Source organism: Cimex lectularius, unplaced genomic scaffold, assembly GCF_000648675.2.
Source record: "Cimex lectularius strain Harlan isolate CLEC.00 unplaced genomic scaffold, Clec_2.1 scaffold42, whole genome shotgun sequence".
NCBI classification, from domain to species: Eukaryota; Metazoa; Arthropoda; class Insecta; order Hemiptera; family Cimicidae; genus Cimex; species Cimex lectularius.
In genome coordinates, this window is record NW_019392754.1 from 2,988,253 (window position 1) to 3,008,160 (window position 19,908).

General features: G+C 36.2%; 1 protein-coding gene across 6 annotated transcripts in view; it reads right to left on the minus strand.

Moving 5' to 3' along the window:
* Positions 1 to 4,144: 4,144 nt before the first annotated feature.
* The window catches only part of LOC106668280 (iroquois-class homeodomain protein IRX-4), a 94,343-nt gene continuing 78,579 nt past the window's right edge, over positions 4,145 to 19,908 (minus strand). For all 6 annotated transcript variants that reach the window (XM_014396885.2, XM_024227291.1, XM_014396883.2 and 3 more), the window contains 2 exons: positions 14,124 to 14,428; positions 4,145 to 5,971 (listed from right to left, as the gene is read on the minus strand). In XM_014396885.2, coding sequence (XP_014252371.1) covers positions 5,421 to 5,971; positions 14,124 to 14,428 — 856 coding nt within the window. In that variant the 3' untranslated portion in view covers positions 4,145 to 5,420. The remainder of the gene's footprint in view (positions 5,972 to 14,123; positions 14,429 to 19,908) is intronic.

Below are 19,908 nucleotides of genomic sequence, written 5' to 3' on the forward strand. Positions count from 1 at the left end.
GGTACGAGTCTACCCAGGCATTTAACCCCTCGGGTTTTGGTCGCCCACCCTCCATAATATATATATTATATACAGGGTGAATTGCTACTCGTGCTACAAACTTCTCCAGTAGATTCTTCCCCCTAAAATGAACAAAAAAGTTCATATTGTCCATGGTCCGATTCTCAACCATTTCAGAGTAATTTTGCTTTTTATCGATTTTGAAAGATATCACGTCCTGGCGTCGGAAAATCGTGATATCTTTTAATCTAAACATTTCTCTGAAAATCTAATAGCACCGTTGAAATTCCCGTTAATTTTTCAATAAGAAGATGAAGGTGGCAAAACGTTTGGGTCTTTCTTCCTTGACCTTCTAGCTGTTTGTAAACTTCTTAAGCATTACATACTAAATGGGCATTAAATTAAATTAAAAAATTTCAATGGAATTATGATTTTGATTCTCTCTAAAAATTAACGGGGATTTCAACGGTGCTTATAGATTTTAAGCACTACAACTTTATAGGATAGGGGATGTGTATCTACCATAAATGAGAGTATAAGGATAGGTCAGAAATTAACAAAAGAAACGTATTTGTTTGATTTAATTAATGCGTATTTAAGAATAAAAATACGTGTAAACAAAAAACAGCTGTTAAATTCATAGCTGCCATGTTGTTACCTACGCCCTAACGGATATCAATGTGACTACATTTTCGACCTAACATCTAATAACGGCCCTGGCCTGTTGGATCGTTAATAATGTTAACAATATTAACTAGCCGATTCTTACAAGTCTACGTCATCATTTTTCTTGATCTAACAGGTCGTAACAGAGTTAATACGTATATGTGGTGATTAGTGACCGTTAATCGATATTTATTTAGAAATCGTGTGATGCGGTCTGGTGTGGTGTAGGTCTCAGAAAAACCTTTTCTTTATCCTGCCAAAGTTTCGATCTTTATTGAGATCATCTTCAGGGCTCAAAGTGTTTGTCTTTTGTGTAATTGTGCCATTCTTGCGTGTCCTGGGCACTCTCTCTCTCTCTCTCTCTCTCTCTCTCTCTCTCTCTCTCAAAAAAAAAAAAAAAAAAAAAAAATTGAAAAAATGAGTGCAAATCATAAGAATTTGTTTCGAGTTCGAGGAGAAATGTGAACATCTAAAAAAAAGGTCTTAGTTGTAATGAAAAAGTTAGTGTCACGAGCGGGATTCGAACCCACGACCTGGCTCAGTACGCTGCTGCTCTAACCACTTGTGCTATCGTTCCAAGTCCTAAGATAAAAAAATAATTAATTGAAATAATTAATCCGGTTAATTATATTCGTTAAACATATATGATTTTAAAAAAGTTTGATGTGCTGCAAAAATGAGTCAACGGGGAGCAGCCAATCGTTTACAGGTATCACAAACACTATAGCAGAAAATTTTAAAAAATACGTTTGAAATTGAAGGTGGTGTTGGCAATAAGAACAATGATAGAACGATGGAACAGATGGTGATGCAGAAGTCGCATTAAAAGAGTGGTTTGTCACAGTAAGGTCGAAAAATGCTAAAGTAAATGGGCCCCTGCTGAAGCAGAAAGCTGTGGAATTGCTACCAAATTGGGTAAGAAATACTTCGTTGCGACTAGTGGTTGGCTGTACCGATGGCAAAAAAGGGAGAACCTCACTTATTTTAAACTACATGGAGTGCAATGATTTGATATGGAATATGATAGAAGACAATTCTAACACATTTTTCTTCAAGTATTACGCATTTTCATCTTTAGTTTTTTTCTTCATCCCGTCTACTGTGATCACAAAAATAACATCGTTGGCGGTCATAAAGACGAATATTTCATGGTTCGCTCACTGGAAATATTTGTTTGCAAAGTACAACTTGCCCTTCCTCATATCCTTAGACAACCTCTGTGACTGCCATAATCATTTTTCATTTCTTATTAATCAAATTAATAAACAACATCACGAAGAATGCCGGTCACGTGTCCAAGCATCTACGCATCTCACACTTTACAAGGAAATACAAATTTCTCCTGCATTGTACGACCTACATGAAGATAATTTTGACGGTCTTTGTCTCAATGAGTTGAGATGGCTATTTAAGCAAAGAAGTGAGGTTTTGCACTTAAACTCGGCTGTTTGGATCAGAGGGGAATTAGGGATTTGTTCTTTGGGTAATTCGCGCTCTATTGAAACTGTATCCAACTTCTTGGCGGAGTGCTCAAACCTGGGTGAGATTCGGTTGTTGCATCGCGGATGTTTCACTGTCCCCAGGGTTGACCTGTTACGGTTTTTGAGTGGCTCAAATTCGCGGCCCTTAATTCGATAAGCTAGGCATGCATGGAATTACAGATATGAATTAATTAATGAGTTTAATTTTTGATTTCTTTTTATAACCTGTTTTTTGTTCTCTTTTTCATTTTGGCAGTTGTTGTTTCTCCTTTTTTTTCTTTTTGTTGTGTAGGCCATAACTTTTATTTTATTGTGTATTTTTTCGTTTTTGACTGTTTAATCAACGACCTCTGGCAGACGGATCCATGGCCTTAAATGCTTTAAAATCTAAATTGTCTTTTTTCCTTTTTTTTATGTTTAATAAAGCATTATTATTATTATTATTACTGTGATCGCTCGATCCATCACATACATGATCACAATAAACAGCACCGAACGTATTAAGGTGTCTACGTAGGTCAGCAGTGTAAATGATGTATAGGGCGGGACCAAGAATGACCCCTTGTGGGACGCCGCCTTCTACCCGTCTGACTTTCGAGGACTCGTTTTCACCTTTAAGAAGTTCAGTTAGATCGGATTTCCGGACAAGGTAATAAGGAGTGGGTAGGAAGCGTTTAAGTTTATGAACCATGTCCGGTTGCCAGACCCTATTAAAAGCCTGTGCTTCATCTAGGAACTCTAGTAATATGCTTTGTTGTCATATTAAGACAGACCTTGCTGGATCGTGGAATGATGAGTACGGAAAGAGAATTGGTGAGAAGGAATGATTTTATGAGTATCTTGGTCGGTATGGAGAGCTTCAAAAGAAGACTTTCAAAAGTTTTGGTCATTTGTGATTTGTGAGATTTAGGAGTCAGAATAAATCGGAATATTTTCATAAGAGAGGAAAGTAGTGGTTCGTTGGATGGCTTAGGACGGTTACGAAAATTGTAGCCTTTTGTGGGAGGTTTCTAAGTATGGTGAATGTCTTTTTTTTTGGGGGGGGGTGGTATTTTCAACTTACATTTGTATTTTACTTAAAAAGGATGATATAAAATTATAAATTATTATTCTAGGTAAAACAGGGATAAAAAAATATGAATAGTTATTTTGTAACAAATATTTTATTCATCTGCAATGTCTTCAACTTGCCTATTAGGACTACAATGTTACATACATGAATATACATAAAGTGAAACGTTTATACCGTCTATCTATACATATTACACTGGGTTGTTCCAAAATATATATAAATAGGGAAGTGTTTTATACATATAAACTTTTTTATTGGATTTTTTTATTATTAAATTTAATTTTTTTTTGAAAAGGTGGACTGTACAGGATATAAGTGCCCTTTGTCAAGAAGTTAAAAGTGAAGGGTCATAAATACACCATTTTTAACGCAGGGCGCTCTGGGCTTTACGGCTGGCAGGTTGGACCGTTGACAATCAATGACAATTAACTTATGATGCACGCCAATTTTTTTGTCTACCGGAAATCAATCAACAAGCCATCAACAAAACAATGAAACAATCCAAACTTTCATAAATAATTTAACCATAATATAATACTGTAAATAACGTAATATATTATACATTTCCTAATATTTACAATTTTGACACATCTTTTAGTAATTATATATATATATTTATAATAGAAAATTCGTACCTAAATTCGTAATATCAATGAATCCTTAAAGCTCATTACAATGGAATATACAAGTCATTCGCAAAAACTTTCTATAATACAAATTACTACAAACACGAATATATATTTAAAATTTTTCGTACATATACATTTTCTTTTTAAATTTTTGGTGCTTGGAACAACCCAAATGGGACGTATAGTAACAAAATTCTAGGGCTTTATACAAAAACATTTTTTTTCTTCAATGTGGCGACGAAAACTTCAATTTTCTCAACACCTAAATTAATTAAATTTTAATTCACCTTGACTAGCCTCGTTCTCGAGTCCATTGCTTGGAACAAAAGCCGCCGAACAACGAGCTTGTAAATTTAATATTGCAACTTTTATGATTTAGAAATACGTACTTGGTTGTGTATTCGGCGGGGGGGAAAATTCGGGTGAAAATTTTCATGAATATTCAGACGCATTTTAACATGGAAGCGTGTTTGTTTAAAAAAAATTACTTTCCAGAAGTGGCCGCTCGATAATTGAAAACTCAAATTTTGATATGATTTAAACAGGATTTTGACGCGTTCGTTAACCCCTTTATTTAATAGAATTAATTATTGTAATCCACTATCGGGCAATTCTGATGGTTTCGGTACATTGCAAATATTATTGTTGTAATAAATCTGTAGTAAAAAAAATCGAGAATCTACCATTTTTCAACTAATTATGGACTATAATTATATATCGTATTTGCGTATTTCCTGTTAAAATATAGATCTGTAATATAATACTGTAAAAAAATATTCAATATTTCCGGCTATATCGTCAACTGAAGGCTGAGAGTCACAGAGGGTCGGAACCGCTTAGATTATAACTAGAGCCATGCTCTAAAAAGTATACGGCATTAGAGAAATAGCGAGGCCCCGACTCTATGGCACTATAGGCATTATTATTATATATTGTTTTGGGGGGTATATTTCATTAGTTATTGTTTATTAACACTACTCGCGATTTAACGGATCTGAACGAAGTGAGACTTGAGGAACGTAGAGAGTTCACGTGGAAAAAAGCTCAGAAACCATCTACCAATGAACTGATGAAAGACATCTTTTTCTTAAGTTAAATTTAATTACTTCAGATAATCAACTTCATAAAGATATGATAGTATTCTTGCATAATCAGGACATAACGGTCACAAAAGCAACAGAAAATTTAAATAAAGCAGAGGACGAGAAAGTGATGATGGAGAAGAATGTTAAAAAATAAAAGTTTAAGAATTAAGGAGTTCTTAAAACATGAAACATGTACAGGTTAAGGTGTTTTTCTCACTTCGTTCAGACGATAATTAAAGTTGAGAATTTCTTCATCATCTTAGGCAATAAAAGAGCACCATTTCCGTCGGGGTGAAAAATACGGCAAACAACAGAATCGAGCATACTAAAAATTAAACGAACAAAAAAAACTTATTTATATCACATATACATCCATACAATTTTCCCTCGTACTGTACATTCATGACATTTACATTAAAAACATTGTATTGTTCTTTTTTTTTTAAACGGTTATCACAAATAAACTAAAGAATCACAAGTAGTGTGGTCAGGCTCGGGGTGGCTCCGGTTTGGGCTCTTGTGATGATGAGGAGGATGGCGAAGTGATGGGGAAGGGTGATGAGGAAGCGGCGGCGGCGGCCGCAGCAGCCGCCACTACGGCCGCCATGGACTGCGAGCTGTGTGCGGCCATCCTCGTGTAGGAGTCGAGTAGGGCGGGTTCGTGGCCGTATAAGCCGCGGTACAGTTCGTGGTGGTGTCTCGGGTACGGCAGGGCGCTGCGGGCTGCGAGCGGCGATGGCATTTTGCCGCCTCCGCCGCTCCTGCTCTCTTCTTTGTTGGCCATGTCGGCCAGAGACCAGATCCGCGGCTTTGTGGCCGAAGGCGGCGTACCCTGGGGCGGCGACAAGAAGCGCGGGTAGCCGGGGGTCGGGTGCATAAACAGGCACTCGGGGCTGTCGGGTCTCGATTCGCTCCATTCGGAGCCGGTGTCGCCCGCCCCACCGCCGCCCCCGGCGTTGCCTCCCGACCTTTCGAACTCCAGCCGGTGGCTTCCCCTGTCGCCGTCCTCGCTCGACCCTGTTCCCGAGTCTTTGGAATCTGCAACAAAAAGGTTTAAACCATCGTTAATATATTACATCTTTTTACGCACCAAACAAGTAATTTAAAATTAAATGCCTATCAATATTACAAAAGATTGGATTAAAAAAAACATATTGTCTTGAAAATAACATAAAATCTTAAATTATAGAGTAATTTCAATGGTTTTTTAATAAAAATAATCGAACATCCAACGTCGTGCAACCCTTTAAAAGTCAACGCCATTTACAGCGTAATTTACAAGGGGAATTAACGATCTTTGTGTTAACCCTGTTAACTCTATTAGGTCCTGTTAGATCGAGAAAAATGATGGCGTCGACTTGTAAGAATCGACTAGTTAACATTGCTCCATCTAACAGGCCAGGGCCAATGTTAGATGTTAGGAGGAAAATGTAGTGACATTGTTATCCGTTAGGGCAGCCATGAATTTAACAGCTGTTTTTTGTTTACACGTATTTTTATTCTTAAATACGCATTAATTAAATCAAACCAATACATTTCTTTTGGTAATTTCTGACCCGTCCTTATGCTCTCATTCGTAGTGGATACATCCACCTATTCTATAAAGTAATAAGCTGTTAGGCGTTAGGATACAAGCTAGGTATGTCGGCTCGAATTGAAGCTTGTCATTTGTTAGTACTTTTTGAGTGCATAGATAGCATTTTGAATGAAAGAGTTGATTAATTTGCCTTTTTTACTAACTTCTGACAGCTTATAATCGAACACAAAATCATATCAGCAGGTCATCAGCAGACCTCAACGTACCATCTCAAAAAGGCAAAGTTACTTTAGCAAATGTTTCAATAGTAGGGGTATTCACAATCTTTGTGTTAACCCTGTTAACTCTGTTAGGTCGTGTTAGATCGAGAAAAATGATGACGTAGACTTGTAAGAATCGGCTCGTTAACATTCCTCGATCTAAAAGGCCAGGGCCAATGTTAGATGTTAGGTCGAAAATGTAGTCACATTGCTATCCGTTAGGGCGTAGGTAACCAACATGGCAGCCATGAATTTAACAGCTGTTTTTTGTTTAAACGTATTTTTATTCTTAAATAAGCATTAATTAAATAAGACCAATACATTTCCTTGGTTCATTTCTGACCTGTCCTTATACTCTCATTCATGGTAGATACATCCCCTATCCTATAAAGTAGTAGGATGTTAGGATACAAGTTTGGTATGTCGGCTTGAATTGAAGCATGCCATGTGTTAGTACTTTTCGAGTGCATAGATAGCATTTTGAATGAAAGAGTTGATTAATTTTCCTTTTATACTAACTCCTAGCACCTTACAATTTAACACAAAACCATAACAAACAACAAAAACCTTCAAGGACTGTTATAGCTTTATTTTTGGTTCTACCAGTCGCCACGCGCAGCATTAACGTTTAACATGCTAAGAAAAAAGGGGGCGTTCACGATCTTACTGGGCATTTCTCTATTCGAGTTAACCTCTAACAAATTTAATGAATAACCCTTGTATCTCGAAAATTTGTATATTAGGAAATAGAAAAACTTAAGTTAATCCATATTTGTTTAGTGGTCATATTAATTATTCCAATTAATTATTCTTTTCATCTAGTTTTGTTTGAGATGTATATGCTCTATCAAGAAATATAGGTTAAATAATAAAACTTTTATTGTCCTTTAATGGGAAGTAAGACTTTAGATTTTATTAGTGAATCCAAGCTCATTTCTCTTTAGACTCATATTATTTTCTAGTACAGCAATTCAATTTTTAAACGTTCTCACTTGTTCTTAACAACGGTTTGAATTTTATTTGTTCCCCTTCTGTCTTGCTTTTTTTTCTCTTTTACATGTTTATTTACACAATATTTGGATTTTTATGTAGTTAAATGTTACGTTCTAATTTTTTTGTATCTTTCTCTCTCTCTCTCTCTCTCTCTCTTTCTCTCTTGCTTTCTATATCTTTTATGTTTAAAAATCCTGAAATGCTGACGAGGGCGAGGGAGAGTGAAAATAGGAGAATAATATATTGTTAGGTCAACCTCCGGCTGACGGAATAGAGTAATTCCAAGCTGTAAATATACTTAGGAAATAAAGTATTATTATTATTAATAAAACTTAAAAAGTTATCCACATCTTTGAAAATCCGTACAATCAGCAAAGGTAAAAAGGCTGTTACAAGACAAAAGAAGTTCTAGGCCCCACTGGTCGGCAGCGCCCCCGCAGTGCGTCGGACTGTCTTCCGGCATTCAATTAACGCGTAGATAAGAAATAAAACTACGGCGGTCAGGGAAAAAATTCTCAAGCGATATAAAAAGCATACTCCGACAATAGAACGAATAATTTATTGAGTGCACGATATAATTGTCGTTTATGTTTTTTGGATGGAATATTTTTATTTAAGTAAAAACAAATTAAAAAAAACAAAGCAAGTCAATAATATAGTGCATTCATTGACTTGTTTATTTCATTAACGTGTTGACTGAAATGAGCTCCATCCTAGGAGACCGACGTCAAGTAGTTAGGTTGTCGCGAAGTCAATCTACGGTTCAGTCTCCAGTGTGGATTATTAGACAACGTGGTGGATGGCAGGTTTTTCAGGGTTCAGATAATTATAAGGATTAGTTTGTAATGGAACCTTTAGTAGAGGGGCTAGAAGGTTTGGAAGAGGAACATGTAGGTTGGTATGGATTCTATTAGAAATGTAGGGGCATTGACTATTGTTCTGAGGATTTTAGATTGAAGGGATCGATTAAGGTTGGAACGCTTTGTAGTCCATAAATATCAAGTACGTATGTCCAAATGGGGGTCAGCAGGTAAAGTTTTCATTTGTTTATCAGTGTGAATTTAGATCGTCGAGTAGTCGTTTTAACATAATAACCTGATGCTAGAGGCCAACATGTAATGGGGTGCCACGTCAGTTCAGAATTCAAGCAGTCAATAAATGGTTTATACACAAAAAAATCATTGCGTTGTTTCATTGTGGGAAAGTGTTAAAAAAAACAAAATATGAAGACTATACTTGTGTAAAAACAGAAACGGAAATTAACTTCCTACGAGTAATTAAGGTTTTTAGTTGAGATGAAAAATGGCAAAAAGGAGGGAAAATTAAAAAAAGGTGAGGTTGAGATGGGAAGTTAGTGTCCGAGTGGATCGAGGTCACGATAGCTCAAGTGGTAGAGCAGCGGCGTATCTAGCCGAAGATCGTGGGTTCGAATCCCGCTCGTGCCAGTGACTTTTTTTATCTCAACTAAAAACCTTAATTAATTGTAATCTATTAATTGGTCAAGCGGACCACGAAATTAGTGAATTTCTTCTTACGAGTGTTGTCACTGGTATTAAAGATTCAGTTATTTTATGCTTTAAAAGTTATGTTCGTAAAAATTTATGTTTTATATTTACTCATGTTCAATGGCATCTGTTATGTTAATTTTTAAAACAAAGAAATATTTCACTGAGAAATGATTAAGGTTCGTTTTTATTTATTCAATTAATGAAGGTTTTAAGTTGAGATAAAAAAGTCAGTGTCACGAGCGGGATTCGAACCCACGACCTTCGGCTACTCTACCACTTGAGCTATCGTGACTTCGATCCCCTCGGGCACTAACTTCCCATCTCAACTCCACCTTTTGAATTTTCCCTCCTTTTTGCCATGTTTTTATTTATATTATCACGAAATGAGGTTCAAATTGTTTTAAAGGTTAATGTTTCTATTTGCCATTGGAAAAGCAGACACCCTGGCCCAAGGGAAGTTCTACATCTATACGAACTCCAGAGGTGCCAGACACAATTTATGATTAACGAACCTCACCCAAATTGGTAAACACAACGATACAGTAAAACTCCCATGAGTGATAGCACTATTTATCTGTCTCTAGCATAAGGAAAAACATGCACACAACATGATATATTCAATTAGGATCCAATTTGTTCGAAAAAACTGCCTCCGATAATGTAATAATACCGGTCACTGGCATCTGAGACAATATCGGTTACTTCGATGATGGCCCCTTTAAGTTATGCAATGAGGAGGAAGAAACTGCCAACATCTTTGAATACGAAGCAACCGCTGAATAGAGTCATAGCCTAACATATCAAGAAGGCCCTGGAAAAACAATTGCATCAATCGGAGTCAAAGGCCTAATACTTCTTAAGAGAAGAATCGAGTTTCCATGAGAGAATGGAACCAAAAAAGGCAAAAAGAGAAGTGGATAAGCTCTAGCTAGACACAATAAGCTTATGTTAAAACAACCTTCACCAAGACTGGCAAACTCACTGCTACAGTTAGAGAGGGCTAAGCTCAAAGGCCTTATATGACTATATACCGGTCACTGCACATCAACAATGACCTCATTTGAAAGAAGAAACTGCCACCCATAATGTCTTCGAATACGAAGCAACTGCTGAATAGAGACTAACCGAATCAGGAAGACCCAGAGAAAGAATTGAGCCAATGACAATGACTTCTTCAGAGAACAAAACCTTCCTAGCATTCCATCATCTACATCATCATGTCTTGAGTTCGAATATCTATATTGACTTAGGGTTGTTTTAGATTTTTAGAACGAGATCCGATTGATTGGTTCACGGTGAATATTTCTGGATGGAAAACGTTATTTGTTGTATAAAAATAAATTATTCAGAAATCGTGAGATGCGGTCTGGTGTGATGTAGGTTTCACAAAAACAATTTCTTTATCGTGCCAACGTTTCGATCTTTATTGAGATCATCTTCAGGGCTCAAAGTGTTTGCCTTCTTGCCTTATGTGTAATTGTGCCAATCTTGCGGGTCGTGTTGAGAGCCTCAAAGAAGGCAAACACTTTGAGCCCTGAACATGATTTCAATAAAGATCGAAACGTTGGCACGATAAAGAAATTGTTTTTGTGAAACCTACATCACACCAGACCGCATCTCACGATTTCTAAATAAATATCGATTAACGGTCACTAATCATCAGACATATAAAAATAAAGTTAGGAAAAATAAAATCGATGCAAATCAATAAAAACACGGCTTTCGTTCCTCCTCTCAAATATACAATTTAAAAAGAAGGACTAGCTAATCCGATGAATTACATCCTTGCAAAAAAGAGTGTTCGTCATTCTAATAAATCTTAGTGCAGAGATCATCTCTTGGAAAAGGTGAATCAGGTTTTTGTAGGGACCGTGGGTTGGCTGAGAAAGTAAGAAAACGAAGCGCTTATGGCAAGTAAAAGTTAAAAGAAAAAAAATAGATGCAGATGTAGATACGACGATAAACTAATTAACCTATTTAAAATAATTATGTCCTTTATGGATGGGTCATCAGTAGGTAAGAGTACCATATCGATCAAGAAATGTTCTTAAGTATACGGCACTTTTGGAGGTAATCAATTGTTTTCTCGAGTTCCGATACATTTGCTATAATATTGATATATGAGATATATTAGTGTGGGCTAACGTAAAATATAGGGTTTCACGAACAAGGGGAGGAGCTCCCTATAAGTTTATAGGGGGTTGATTTTTTTCCAGTACGGCTCCATGGGAAAAGTGTCCTGGGGGAGGGCGAAGGGCCATTATAATTCCGTTATGGTTTCCCACTGACATCCACAATAACGTGATTAAAGGAAGCTTGATTTATTGACTCGATACCTCTTTTATTGTCAAAAGGGAAAAGGACGCCTGCGTTTAATTACGCATTATTGTCGGGTGTCGCGCTTCGACGCGTGTTTGCTTATTCGTGAGACGCGTGCCGAATTTGCATCGATTCCGAAAGGGCTTCTGTTTGCCCTTTGCCCGACTTAAAAGACAATTTTATTCATGGCTAACCTAACGCCACCCGCGTCAATATTTGCCTTCAATATATACACGCAATTCCGCCCACCCTTTGCCGAACCCTCTAAATCTCCGTCTCTCCTGTGTTATTGGACTTTGTTATTGTTAGACACACAGTTTACCCGGTATATCGAGTCCTTAAACAACATTTATGAATACTCAAACAGGTTGGTGTTTTTTCAGGAGGGAGAGTGCAGTTATGATGTATTCATCGGATCCTAAAATTCTCATTGACCTGACTGGAAAGCATAACAATCTAAGAATGGTGGAAAAATGACAAACAGGAGAGAAATATTGTACATAAACCAATCCGCTTTTAGAGGTAAGGCGAAATAATTACATATACCCAATATTATAAATAAACATAATTATATTAATACTTTATGGCTAATTTAGAAGGTCAACACAAGTTACGAAACTTTCGTTTCTCCTCTAGTACCATAATCCTTGCCTTTTTTATTTATTAAACGTTGGTGGCGTTATGTCTTCCTACCCTGAAACGAGATATGATCAGATGTTTGATTTTTTGAGAAAGGGGATTCAGTTTCAAGGGAGACGGTGGTAATTGAACCAACCATGGGTGTCTACGAGCCAAGAGTCTGGCACGGTAACCACTCGGCTAAGGTTAAATCTTCAAACAAACAAAAAGCTCTGGTACAAATTAAATATTATTTGGAGACCATGAGATGCGTTCTAGTGTTACACAAGTTTTACAAAAATATTTTCTTTAACGTGCCAACGTTTCGATCTTTATTGAGATCATCTTCAGGGCTCAAAGTGTTTGTATTCACATAAGAATGACAACACTTTGAGCCCTGAAGATGATCTGAATAAAGATCGAAACGTTGGCACGATAAAGAAAATGTTTTTCTAAAACCTACGTCACATCCACTGCATCTCACGATCTCCAAATAATCATCAACTAATGGTCACTAAACACCATACACAAATTAAAGAGCTAAAATGATAAATTTAAATCTATCATACACGGTGGTCTACGCGGTCCGTAGAAACTTACAAAGAGCTTGATAGATTTGTAGATAATGTATTTTTCCTGGCCTTTTTAAAACAATTCTTTATGCCAATTTGAATCCAACATGAAGATTTTTATAAAAACAAAGTGTTGATTGATAATAAAATGAAGCACTTGAAGTATGGCAAACGTTAAGGGAAAAATGTCGGCCTGTTTATGACCTTAAGCGACCAAGTCAACTATGCAATCTCTCTTAATATCTTCAATTCGTTACCCTTAGGCTTTTTAACACACCCAAAAGTTTGCTAAGTACTCCGGTATATACCTTCAAGCGTTTTTCCTCTCCGTAAGTGTCTGTCAGTCTTAGGCCAGGCACCAACAGAGGACATGTTCCGCGTTCTACTTCCTGGCAATATCTGCTCTGGGTACATACATTTCCCGAATCTGCCAGTGTTCAGTCAGTACTATTATTTTAGTCTTAGCATAGATTTAGTATATATAGGAACCTAGTAGTGCCGTCTTGTGATGGTCTTTTAATGTACAATTCGCATGGCTCTGACCTAGAATATGAACAAGAGGAATGATTCAAATCCATCGCCATTATTGTCACCTAGCTGTCCTAGAAAATGGCCTCTTGTTTCTGTTAGCCTTGTCTATTCATGTGGCTCTGAGTTCTGCAGTGTCAAGACAGCAGTACTTCTACTATTCGATTCCTAGTAGTTGTACCGTATTTTCTGCCAATAAATGAACACTCCATGCCTCTGGCCCGGTACTTAATCCATTTTGCAACTTGGTATGTCGCAAAAGGATTCAGGGCCTTAAGGTGTCCTTATCGGACATTCCTAATTAATCGACTTCCTCATTGTCCCTTCCCCTGAAAGCCTCGGGACCGAACCAACGGTAATTTTATTGTTGTGTTCAATGTCTGCCAGGGGCTTGATACAAATCGCATCGGTTTTGGTCGTTACTACCATTGAAGTAGTTGCCTCTATTGCCATCTGACTAACCGAGTACATGGCTGTCATATTCATAAGTTTGTTTCTGCTAGTTATAATCTATTCATATGCCTCTGGAATGTATAGTGTCCGTCAGCACTCCTAATTTCATTCTAACTTTAGGTTTAGTAGTACTGACGTTTGTTGTGTTTGTCCCTTGCAACTGCCTATGTTTTTGTCAATTAGGTTTGGCCAAAATAATTGTTCTGTTTTTCCATCGAAGATCTTCGAACTAGAATACATTCACGAATCTTTACAAATGGGCCTGACTGCCCAAACTAGTGATGGTCGACTCGCGTACCAACAGCCACCATTTTATTTGATGTATATTATTCAATTTATCAGAATCTAAGTCAAGAAAGATTTATTATTATTATAGGGAAGAACTCGTTAAATGGTACTCACCAATGTTGTCTTTGTTCTCGGCGCTCTTCCTGCCCGACCCGGCGTCTTCGTTGTTGTTGTCCTCGTCGTCGACTCTGTTCCTCGGCTCCCAGGTCATCTTGTTTTCTTTCTTGAGCCGGCGGCGAGCGTTGGCGAACCACGTCGAGACCTGTGTCAGTGTCATTTTTGTGATTATCGCTAACATGATCTTCTCTCCTTTGGTCGGGTAGGGGTTCTTCTTGTGCTCGTTGAGCCACGCCTTGAGAGTCGAGGTGGTCTCTCGCGTCGCGTTTTTCCGCCTAGCGCCGTTCAAGTCCATCCCGTAACTGCAAAAATACAATAATCTCTTTAGATTTTGAGTTTTTTAAATAAGGTAATAAGTTGTTTGTTAATAATTGTTTTTAAAGTTGAAAAAAATATGTTACAGTTTTAGCTGTACTGCATGAGAGATGACAGATTGATATCGAGAAAAAAAACAACGAAACGGATGTTCATACATTTAACATTTATTTAGAAAATGCATACTCGTATTTTATCTCAGTGAGGTTAAAAAAAAGATAGATGGTGAAGTAGAATCGTTAGCTTGTTCCGATCATTTTTGGTCAACCTAGTCTTCAAGTTTTGACCTGTGACACAACATCGTTGTGCTTTTCGATAAAGGTTCATTTTTTGAAGTTTTCAGTACCAAAATTAAAGCTATTTGTGTAAAAGGAAATAAACCTACCACTGATGACGATGGCCGAAATGAGTCTGCAGATCGAAAATAGGCAGAATAAATAAAATAAGAAGAAGCAGAGGCTGCGGGGTGATAAACCTTACATTATTACAGATCATTTTGCCATCCTCGTCATCTTCAGTGTGTCTTGATGATTAACTTCACAGAAACACACTCAATGCAGATAGCGATTGTCACATTTCAGTCCAGTGAAGAGGTTTAATCCTCAAGGTCCTCGCTGTGTTTGCTGTCCGTCACGTTTCGGCCTTGCACCATCTTCAGTGTTAGGTCTGTGTGATTTACGTTAAGTCAAGTTTATTTTGTAAGGTCGTGAAGGTCCGCGTGCCGGCAGTGTTTTAGTATAAATTAGGCGTGACTTCACAGAAATCACCCAGATACAGCTAATTCCGGGCGAGGATAGGCGGATCAAAACGGTAACGTGCAAAGTTACAAAATCAGAAACGGCCAATCTAAACAAAAAGCTCGTGTAATTTGGTAGTTTTCAATCATTTTGGCATGTAATTTTTCGTTGTTTTGGTTTCAGATTTCATTGGTGGATTTGGACGTATTTTTCCAAAACAGGGAGATAGACCAAACTACAAGTTTCTCACCATACGCACGCACACTTTTTCAATATCTAACAATCAGACAAGAAATTTTAATTAAAAATACTGACAGCTCATTCAATCTGAACTGATCCGGTTGTTTTTCAAATAATCCCATCCCTCCCCTATTGAAATAGATAAGGTTTCTTGAACCCCGATTTGAAAAACTAAATAAAAATGTAAATTTGAGATAATCTTAGATCTAATTTGTAAAAAGGGATCAGTTAAAGTCGGAGAGCAAAAGTAAGAATGGTTCTGTATATTTTATGCCGAAATTGAGATGTCATTTATGCAGTTCCCATTAAGAAAGGTATTAAAGAGTTTTATTTTTAAATCCGGTTTAGATCTGGGCGGAATGCGGCTTAATTTAAATATATCTTTCCAATAAATAATTGGAAGCTTTAGCCCGAAGAGATTGCTTATTCAATTACTGGGTCGAGGGATGAATTATAAAGCGGAAGGCATTAGAGGGGCCGGGAGGCGAGAGGGTCTGAAGACCCTATTACACAGATCTTCCAGTAAAACAGGCTGGAACCTCGGTGGGAGGGAAAAAGTATAATTTGAATCGAGTCAGCAATCTCGAGCAAGCAGCAGGAAGATAAGTGAGGATTTTTTTCCCCCCTCCCGCCCCCTTTATATTATACTGTAATAGAGGATTTTAGCGGGTCTCATTGGGTTTACGAGCGTGGCCAATTCCCCGCGTGCGCGTCGCTCCGTAAATAAACGGCCTGCACAAATATTTGACTGCTCGAGACAACCGAGAAAATCCGAAACATATAGTCTTCCGCACCCTCTTTTATCTTCGCCCACTGGGATTCGTTCCTGGCAAATCGAACAACAAGCGTGCGTAAAACGAATGTTTACTACTTGTTTCGAATCGAAATGGTAAAACTGTGTTCAACGCTCATTTCGAAAATGACAACCGGAAAATACAAAAATATACACACATTCATACAAGAGTTGTATTGATCGTTTAAAGAGACCTTTCTAAAATTTCATTTACTAAAAGTGCTAGCATGTTATACAGAGTCTATGTAATTAATTGATTAATTGATGTGATTAATTGATCTTTCTTTTAAATGCTAAAAATAAATAAAAAGGCAGAATTAGCATTAATGGATTAAAATTTAACCACGGCCTTTTAGATCAATTAGTCAAAAATACAACCAAATATAATTGACTAACTGTTGATCCTTCATTTTTCAATACGTTTCAATTTTTTCATTTTTCAATTCAATATGAATCAATACGTTTCTTCCATTCTTTTTATTTTGTTAATATTTAACCTTATTTTACTACTTTTTTAACTTTTCCTACCTTTGTTTTGTCAAATTTGACCATCATTTTGAACTTTTCTTCTTCGACCTTTCTGATTATTTGATTAAATTTATCATGTCTTGACTATATTTTAGCCCTTTCTTTCTCAATTTAATTGGTTTCTCCCTGCCTGATTATTTTGTCAAAATTGAACTGCTTTCACCACCTTTTTGTTCAGCCTAACTTTTTTCTTCCTTTCAAATTATTTTGTTCAATTTAATATGTTTTGTTAATTTAATTTGTTTCTTTCCTTTTTAATTATTTTGTCAAATTTAACTTGATTTGACCACCGTTTTGAACTTTTCTTCTTCGATCTTTCTGATTATCTTATTAAATTTACCATGTTTTGACCATATTTTTAGCCCTCTTTTTCTCAATTTAATTTGTTTCTTCCTACCTGATTATTTTGTCAAAATTAAACTGCTTTCACCACCTTTTTGTTCACCCTAACTTGTTTCTTCCTTTCAAATTATTTTGTTCAATTTAACCTGATTTATTAATTTAATTTGTTTCTTTCATTTCTAATTATTTTGCCAAATTTAACTTGATTTAACCATCCTTTTGAACCCGATGTTTTTCCTCCTTTCTCAATATTTTGTCAAAGTTGACGTTTGACCACTTTGTTGTTTTCTTTCCCATATTAAATTGTTTCTTCCTGTTTGATTATATCACCAAATTTAACCTCATTTTGCCCTGTTTTGATTCTTCGTTTGTCAATCTGCTTCTTCCATACCGATTACTTGAGTAAAAGGCGTTAAGTTTTTGCTTAACTTGCTTTTTTTTCTGCTTTTGTCAAATTAGACCTCGTTTGATGATGTTTTTATCCTCCATTTCCATTTAACCTCATTTGACGGCCATTTTGATTATTATCAAAAATTTAACCTGAATTGACCAACATTTGAACCTTCTTTTTTCAACATGTTTCTTCCATTATAATTATTTTGTCAAATTTAGGCAGATTTGACCTCCTTTTTGATCATTACTTTTTCAACCTGTCTAATTATTTTGTCAAAGATAACAAGGTTCGACCACTTTTTTATGTGTTATTTCCCATATTAACTTTTTCTTTCTTCTTAACTATATTTTCTAATTTATTAACCAGATTTGACCTCCGTTTATTTTTTCCTTTCTCAAAAGATCTGAATATTTTGTCAAAATTAATCAGATTTTACCACTTTTTTGATGTTTTCTTTCTCATTTTAACTTGTTCCTTACTGTCTGTTTATATTGTCAAATTTAACCAGATTTTAACATTTCTTTTATTGCTCTTTTCTCCATCTAACAGATTCTTCTTTACCGATTATTTGGTCAAAAGACAGTTATTGTTTTATCGTAACTGTTTTTTTCTTCTAATTTTCGTTTGTTTATTCCTTTCTCAACCGGTCTGAATATTTTGTCAAAATTAATTAGATTTGACCACTTTTTTCATGTTTTCTTTCTCATATTAACTTGTTTCTTATTGTCTGTGTATATTATTTATTTTTTATCAATTTTATCAATTGTTCTATCAATCAACTGTTCTTTTTTTCTGTCAAATTAAACCTGATTTGACCACGTATCTTTTTGTCAACATAGCTTGTTTCTTCCTTTCTGATCATTTTGTCAACTTTAAGGTGAATTGACCTCCTTTTTTATGTGCTATTTTTTTCTCATATCGTGTCTTCCTTTCTATATATTTTGCCCAATTTAACTTGATTTAACTTTTTAATTGTTCCTTTCTAGCTTCTTCCTCCAATTGTGATTATTTTGTCAACTCAATCAATGACATGATTTGACCAATATTTTTTATCAATGTGGGTGATTAGTGACCGTTCAGCGATAATCATTCAGAAATCGTGAGATGCGGTCTGGTGTGATGTAAGTTTCAGAAAAACATTTTCTTTATCGTGCCAACGTTTCGATCTTTATTGAGATCATCTTCAGGGCCTGGGATTTACAAACATTGTTTAAATTTAACAAATACATGAAGGATTTTTTATCAATGTAACTTCTTTCTTCCTTGTTTATCATTTTATCCAATTTATCCTGATTTATTATTATTCTTCTTTTCTCAATCTTGCTTTCTTCTCATTTTATGAACTCAATCGATAACATTATTTAATCACCTTTTTAATTAGTCTAACTTGTTTTTTCCTTTCTGATAATTTTGTAAATATTTACCTTTTTTGATCCTGGCTTTTTACCCGTCTAAGTTAGATTTTTGATCAATTCCGTTTTAACTGTTTTTTTTTAATTTTCCATTTAAAATATCATAATAAAGTCATTCTTGCTTATGATTTTGTATGAATTCAATTTTATGGATTTGCCTGTTACTAGCCGTACTCGACAATGTGAGTCAAGACAATACACTCGTGCCCAAAGGGCTCCCCTCCTCGTCAACATCAGTGGGGTGGGTTAAACGCCATCTTACTTTTTCTCGTTTATCAGGGGCAGTCGTTGTGCCGGGATTGACTCGGGATTTACATAGAGCAGCACGTCCAATTACCCGGAGAACCGCGTCCACAGCACGGGCAATTACCGGAGTGAGCACGACCGACGTGCGTGCCCCCAGTAAAAAATCATAAATAACAAGGCTGACGATGCGAATTTTACCGTTGGGAACAAGTTCGGACGGCGGAGGGTGCACCGCATATCGGCCGGTATGGGGCGAGCGTTGAAATCTCTCAAACGACATGATCCACCGTCCACGCATGCCCCTCAAACTGTATTTTACGCCTCCTTTATAGTCAAAAATAAATCGAAAATCCTTAAAAAATACTCCAAAATTACAGAATATACCATTAAATTATACTGAAAATGAAAGGTATATGAAAGGATGTAGTTCTAAATGGTTAGTTTACCTGAACGACCATCTAAAAGTCGAGTTTCTAAATTTTTGTTCTTACACTTGCTACACCTTTCTAAACACAACTATCTAAGTTTGTGGCGTGACAATAGCAAATTAGCTTTTTTTTGCCTTTGATCTCAGCTTCAACTGCAGCTCAATTTTTGTATTTTCATAGAACACAAAATGAAATTCATAAAAGAAAAAAATATGAGTACTGACCAAGGGATGATTGGATCGGAAGAAAAATAATGGTGAATTTTTTTAAAAGAATATCTCAGCACAGAAGAAATCAATACGTTTCAATAAAAGGAAGTCAATTTTCGACGAGTGAATCATTAAATT